The sequence below is a fragment of the Poecilia latipinna genome, unplaced genomic scaffold, assembly GCF_001443285.1.
Source record: "Poecilia latipinna isolate Pla-1442-1.1 unplaced genomic scaffold, P_latipinna-1.0 Scaffold1374, whole genome shotgun sequence".
Classification (NCBI taxonomy): domain Eukaryota; kingdom Metazoa; phylum Chordata; class Actinopteri; order Cyprinodontiformes; family Poeciliidae; genus Poecilia; species Poecilia latipinna.
The window spans coordinates 37627-44465 of NW_015113990.1; the positions used below are offsets into that span (position 1 = coordinate 37627).

Genomic DNA, 6839 nt, shown 5'->3' on the forward strand with positions numbered 1-6839 from the left:
AGTACAAACTGATGGATGCTTTGAAACATTTACCTCCAAAGGAGAGAAGGAGAGATTTGTGACAGTGAAAACAGGTTCACTAGCGGAACAAGTCAGCGTCGGGCGGGGCCAATGACAGGGCCCCTAAAGAATGACCGGGCCCCTGACGTGTATCACCTGCGCTGCTGGAAACTGCTGAGGGGAGGGTGGGAGGGGGAATGCGCTCACCGTTTGATTTTTACCCAGAAAGCACATCGGCTAAACCGTGAGTGAAACGGTGACTGGGACTGACTACTATATATGCCATTGAGGGGAAACTTGGTTTAACATTAAATACACCTTTCTCAACAGGAGAGGGCGCACTTTTTCCGTCTATAATCAGACATCGGAGACTTAAAACCATTCCTCCCTCTCTGGCACCTCCAGTCCCGGTACCCCGGATGGGTGCCCCCCCCCCCATAGCTCTGCGCCTGAACAGGTTATTAAAAAGCACAATCGAGTTTTAGAGTTAGACTAAAACAAAGGCGTTTTACAAGAAGAATCTAATATTACAACATTGCCAGAAGAAAGTCTTAAAATTATGAATAAAAAAAAGTTTTGAGAGAAAAAAAAAAGTTTGATGGAGATAAGAGGTGAACCAGACCAGGAAGTCTGTGGTTCTTTCTTTGAACTGGACAGTCGTTTAAATAATAGCTCCATCTCATAATCTGATGCACCAAAAGATGATTTCCTTATTTTTAAAACATATCTCAACTATAACTTCAAAAGATATTCAGTATTCTTCATTTGAATGCAGTCTGGTGTAGAGTTCTCATAAAATACAATGTAAATCTCATTAAAAAAAACTAGCTCAGAGAAAAATGCCAGGAAGTAGACAGATCCTATAGACTGAATACAAAATGTCATGCAGTTTCCATCTCCTTTGACAAGTATTTGCAACAAGTAGTGTTGATGCAAATTTTGCACTAAAATGTTAAAGTTAAATACCTTTTTGAAAAAGATTAAGCTGACAAGTAACCAATGTTTATAGTTTGTTACCCAACACATTTTTAGACTGTGTTGGGTCTAAAAATGCACATCCTGGTGAATCATTTGCTCTTTTCTGAATCACACAGATTGAGCAGCAACTTATTGAGTTAATAAACTGAATCTGGAAATAGTTTTGAGACTTAAAGCAATAACTTAATATATAGAAAGCTGGTTCCAGTGATTTGTACGGGTAAATATCAGTTTCTCAATAGGATTTCCATTTGAAGGTCATGTTAAAAAAATAAATAAATCTGACCCTTATGACTCAATACTTGAGAAATACTCACGTAGACCCAGAAAACAACGTTTTTAATTTTTATTTTACTGCCTTCAAATGCAGTTTGACATTGAATTGTGAAAAATGTATTTCAACAGTTTACTTCCCAAACTTTTAAAAAATATTTTTACACCCGTTTTTGAATCACAACGTGGCTCCAGTCAAAGAGCAGCACAGTTCAGGTTGGACAAAGCTTTCTGCGTGCTCTTAAGTTTAAACACCACGTCGCATGCAAGGCTCTTCTGTTCAGATCTACTCTTAATCTGCGTCACTTTAAATACCTCATACGGTGGGATCAAAACTTCTGCTTCAGACTCTCCAAACTTGGAGTACAGTGACACGTCTGCTCCCAAACAGGTGGAAATCTCAAAGCACGTTTTGTCACCAAACCTGTAGGGACCCTGATAGCCAAGCAGCGAGCTGGAGGTAAAAGAGCCAAAGCGGATCTGCTCGTTGAGGACATCTTGGCTGAAGTCGCCGTCGACCCTTCGATAGCCAGTCAGGCACCTTTCCAGGACGCTTCTGCGAGCGCTGAGCCTCTTCAGGGCTCTCGTGAGGAAGAAGTGCAGAGTGTGGTATCTGAAAGCGGTTTTGTACTTCATCTTCTGACTTCTAACCGCCTCGTTGAACTCCGGGTAGACTTCGGGTTTGTCCGTCGTGTAAACATAAACGGCCATGATCTCCTCCTTCGCCAGGGTCCTGGAGGCGGGCTTCCCGTGTTTGGGTCTCCATTTCTTGTTGTAGTGCTTCTCTGCTTCGTTCCAGGCCAAGGAGAAATTTGAGTTTTGGTTTTTCTCACTCGGGAGAAAGTCAGTTCTCACTTTACGCTCCATGTCGCCTTCGCAGCCAGCGTACGCGTCGTCCACGGAGTCCAGAGCCATGTCCAGGTAAAACAAGCTCTGCTAATAGTGACAAATGTTCATTAAGAGGTTTTTCCTTCAGAATGTGATAACCCATTGAGATGTGTGTTTTGACAACATAAACCAAGAGGACACTTTTGCTTACCTTTGCCGTTTCAGTCAAGGCTCCCAACGTTAGCAGCACTGCTAACCAAACCGCCATCTTTGCCATATTAAAGGAGTCGTTACAATGGAAAACAGTTTTCACTTCAAGGTTCTCAAAATGGTTGAATTACATAAAATTTTCATATTTTACACCTTTTTAAAAAGTGCTTAAACAGTTACCACCTCACTTAACATAATCAGTTCCTGTGGTTATTTTTTTACAACAATAAAATGTACTTTTTCAGACTTTTCTTAAGTTGCACATTTAAACTGCCCTTTTGTGAGGTAAGCCCTTCTGCATGTTTGGTACCAGCTGCAAATCATCTCAATCAGCGTTAGTGCTCCTTTAAAGACTCTGGTCCTTGACTGCAGTAAATAGGAAATAGCTGAGAATATTATGAAGATGTAACCGAGTTAGATTGTATAAATTAAGTTTTTGACTATGTGTAAATTAATAATATTTTAACAAGCTTAGTTTATTAAATCATTTACAGTACAAAATCTTCCTAATCTTTGAATTCATACTTAACTTAATCCATTTTTTTAGTTATTTTGTATTTGATATCAGTGCAGTAATGTTGGCTGCATTTTACCTTTGTGTCTTTATGACTGATTTTGTTTGTCCATTTATTTCACTTAGAACAGTTTTAAAATTTCAGCTGTTATTATGCAAGACAATGTATTCTGTTAATAGAAGAATCACAATCCAAACCTTCATAATGTAGTGAAATTAGTGATCCGTTTCTAAAAAGTTAGCTAACTTTGATGATTCTTGTTTGCTTTAAGCCCATGTATTTCTGACATATATGAAATTTTAATGCAACCTGGACTTCTCTTTTTTGGTATCTCATATTATAAATGTTCAGTTATTCACTATTTAATGCAATTCAATAAGTTTATTCCAACTAATTTAACATCTTTTTTGGCATTTCAGACGAAACTTAAAATAATGACTAGTCATCATAGCATGATCTCAAACAAGACATTTTAAATAAATTTGCATTCAGCAAACGGATATAACCAGAAGTATTTACATATTCAAAACCAGAACATGATTAAATTATAAAAACAAACGCATCCAGCAAAGCACATGCATTTGAGATTTATTAAAACAGAATAGTCAAACAGGAAATATAACAGAAGTACAGAGCAATTAATTACAGCTATGAAACTTTTTTTTGTCCTTTAAAGATTGTTGATTCTGTTCAGTAAATGTATATAGAACCATTTCACAACAAATATAAAACAGTTAAAATGTATTCATTATCACATCCTACTTGTCCAATACAATTCAGTCAGATTCAGACTCATTTACACATTCAGTCCAGTTCAAATGAAATTGCAGTTTAAAATAATCAAATACAGATTATCATTTTATGGCAGTTGTTAATATTTTTTCTATCAAACAGGAACAACTATTTGCTTCGAGTAGTCAGGTTAGTATCTTGAGCAAGCATTAAGTGACAATGCAAAGGAATGACATGCTTTCAGCAATACATTATTTCAAAATACCAAAATACAATAAATACATAAATCATTGAAAACATTATTTATGTGTATCATAGATAAAATATAAGCAGAATTGTACAAATGAAGTCATCAATAATTAGTATATCAGTAAAATTGAATTTCTTTTACAATTAATTGTGAAATTGGTCAATCAAGATTATCCGTTAATACATGTTGCAATTAATTTAAGTAATCATTATATGACTTCCTTCTTTATTTTTTTGCATGTTTGGACTTCCATAAAAAAGTAAATCTCAGTCTGCCATTATGGGTTGTGACAAAGAAAAAGCACAGCAGCAGGGTTCAGGATTACTTTGATGAATTAGAAAAGGAAAGTAAACACAAAGTTTGTGATTGTAACATAAACTAATGTGCTCTTCAAATATTTTATGTCCCTTTTATGAAATTAGTTTTACACTTGAACTTGTTTCCTAATTTAAAATTTCATATATTAGAGACTGAAAATGTGAACATTCACTCTTGTATGTTTCTTATGATTATATTTAGATGTATAAAATAAATATTGGGCAGAGTTTACATGAATTACGTCTGACTTTGCACAATGCAGGTTGTATTTTTTTTAGACATTTCATCACAAATCTGACTCGTCAGTGAGAGCACAGTTTAAATTCAAAAGGATTTTGTTTGTGCTCTCCAGATTGTAGACAACCTCGCATGGAAGGGAATTCTTTTGGGATCTTTTCTGTATGTCTGTTACCTTAAAAACCTCATACGGAGGGATCAGGACCTCTTTTTCTGATTTAAACTTAGAGAACTCTGAGATGTCTGCTCCAAAGCAGGTGATAATCTCAAAGCATGATTGGTTACCGAATAACCCAGGAGAAGAATAAGAACCCAATGAGCTGGAGGTAAAGCCACCGAAGCGAACCTCTCTGTTGATACCTGTTTCAAATCTGCAGTTGGTTCTCCGGTAGGTGGTGACACACTCTGCTGCCTTGGGCTTGAGGGAGCGTAGGGCCATGGTGAGGTAGAAATGAAAGGCGTGATACTGAAATTTGGTCATGTACTCAGATTTTTGTGTTCGGACCGCCTTATTGAACTCAGCGTATATTGGAGGCATTCCCAAGGTGTAAGCATGAACAGCCATGATTTGTTCTTTCTTCAGCGTTGAGGTGGTGGTCGCCCATGTGTTATTGTAGTACTGCTCCGATTTATTCCAAGCCTTTCCAAAATTCCCTTTTTTCTCCTTCTCTAACCACTTCGCCACTTCTTCTTCCATCTCATCTTCACAGCCAATGTACATGTCGTCAACAGAGTTCACAGCTAAATCCAGTAGGAACGAGCCGCTCTAAACAGAAAACAAAGGAAATGTTACTGATTATGAATATTTACCGTTGCATTTGCACTTATAAAAACATTCCCCAAAATAGTGCACCACTCACCTTCTGCTGTGGTGCCAGAGCCCCGATGTGGCATCCGGATGATGGCAGGGCCAGTGTCCAAATTATTATTGCCATCAAGACAAAAAGAAACTTTTTATTTAACAGCATGTTGAAGATTTCTTTGTGAGTCAATCACTCATATATATATATATATATATATATATATATATATATATATATATATATATATATATATATATATATATATAATATAAATATCCTGTGATTTTCCTGTTCCAATTCCCAATCGAGCAGAAATGACTGGAGCCTGGGACTTTGGTTTGTGACCTGAAGCTGTTTTCAAGCTCCTCCAAAACTCTGATGTGGTTCTGCTGTAGCTAGTCCTCCATTTTCTTCCTGTAGATGATCTTCCCATATATGAACTAAGATTCTGTTAAGACCAGCATACATAGTTATAATAATCCAAGCAAAAGATATGACTTACTTTAAAAAAGTCCTTTGACTGTAGCACCTCAGTTTACTAACACTTCTGAGCTGGAAAAACTCTTCACTTTTTCTTTGATCGGTTTGTCAAAAATGAGGAACTGTCAGAGACAGTTTCTCTTTCTTTTTCAGTGGATGCAAATCTAAATTTTAAAATGTACAGTTCTATTTACTTGTCTTTGAACATTGGCTCAGGGTTGTACATTTTGTTTAAAATGTGATGGTGGCTGGCTGTAGCTGATAGCTAAGGAATCAGAGAATAATATACTTATATCTTCATACTATGATAAACATATGTTAGGAAACATTAGTAAGAGCAGGTATTTTAAACAACATTATCAAGACTTATACTGTGTAATTAGTGTTAAAATTTCTCCTCTACTTTGAATTTACATTGGTAATCTTAGTATCAAGACTTTTCTAATGGGTTACAACTTCTTGTCATATTTTTGATCCATCAGTTTTAACACAATATTTTCTAATATCTCTCCTTAAAAAAACAACTTTTCATTATTCTTGTATTTAATGCAACACATTTGAAGAAACAAGCAAAAAAGTATCCGTACCTGAGATGTATAAAACCCATCTGAATGGATGAAGGCTGACACGGAAATCCTTCAATAAAAGGATAGAGAAAACTGCTAAGAAATGATAAAGATCGATCTTTGTCTTTAAATGTTTTATTTAAAGGTTCTGACTCTGGGAGTCAGAAAAGTAGAGCCCCGAAATGAAGTTGTACATAAACCTTTATACACTTCACAGTTAGTCACATCCTGTTTGTACACACGCATGTATAGGAAAGAACATAACAAAGGGGAAATACTCAGCCCCTTTCAGAAACAGAAAATAAAACTCGATGCATAGAAATACACTTAAGCGGAAACCTGCTTGCTCTCTGTGGTTTTCACCCACTTCATCTGATTTATCAAGAGCTCCTGCTTAACGTGTGTACATGTATTGTGTACATGAACTTGCAAAGGAAAGGAAACAGACACATGTATAAAAGTAAGAATGCAGACATATCTATCTGCATTCTCTCTGCCAGGCTGGTAAATCATTTTCATTAACCTTAAAAAAAAAAAGGTCATCAAATGAAAAAAAAAAAAAAATATATATATATATATATATATATATATATATATTTTTTTTTTTTTTTTTTTTTTTTTTTTCTTTTTTTTTTTTTTTTTTACCAAC

The 6839-nt window shown here is 35.8% G+C and overlaps 3 protein-coding genes across 5 annotated transcripts in view; 1 reads left to right on the top strand and 2 right to left on the bottom strand.

Moving 5' to 3' along the window:
* Window positions 1-1301: 1301 nt before the first annotated feature.
* On the bottom strand, window positions 1302-2656 carry LOC106962136 (ecto-ADP-ribosyltransferase 5-like). 2 transcript variants are annotated; one of them, XM_015056338.1, is made up of 2 exons: window positions 2291-2656; window positions 1302-2187 (listed from the first exon to the last, which is right to left on the bottom strand). In XM_015056338.1, the coding sequence occupies exons 1-2, from the start codon at window positions 2354-2356 to the stop codon at window positions 1447-1449; spliced, it is 807 nt and encodes a 268-aa protein (XP_014911824.1). In that variant the 5' UTR covers window positions 2357-2656; the 3' UTR covers window positions 1302-1446. The 2 variants fall into 2 exon arrangements, with proteins under 2 accessions (XP_014911824.1, XP_014911825.1); XM_015056339.1 differs by having other exon boundaries at window positions 1302-2184; window positions 2291-2654.
* The window catches only part of LOC106962129 (ecto-ADP-ribosyltransferase 4-like), a 54696-nt gene continuing 49944 nt past the window's right edge, over window positions 2088-6839 (top strand). Inside the window, exon 1 of one of the 2 annotated variants that reach the window (XM_015056327.1) lies at window positions 2088-2172. The gene's annotated coding sequence lies outside the window, so the exon portion shown is untranslated. The remainder of the gene's footprint in view (window positions 2173-6839) is intronic. The other variant, XM_015056328.1, reaches the window with a different exon arrangement.
* On the bottom strand, window positions 3376-6721 carry LOC106962134 (ecto-ADP-ribosyltransferase 5-like). The gene is made up of 4 exons (XM_015056334.1): window positions 6212-6721; window positions 5468-5592; window positions 5202-5337; window positions 3376-5107 (listed from the first exon to the last, which is right to left on the bottom strand). Exons 3-4 carry the CDS (start codon window positions 5307-5309, stop codon window positions 4391-4393), a joined length of 825 nt encoding a protein of 274 aa, XP_014911820.1. The 5' UTR covers window positions 5310-5337; window positions 5468-5592; window positions 6212-6721; the 3' UTR covers window positions 3376-4390.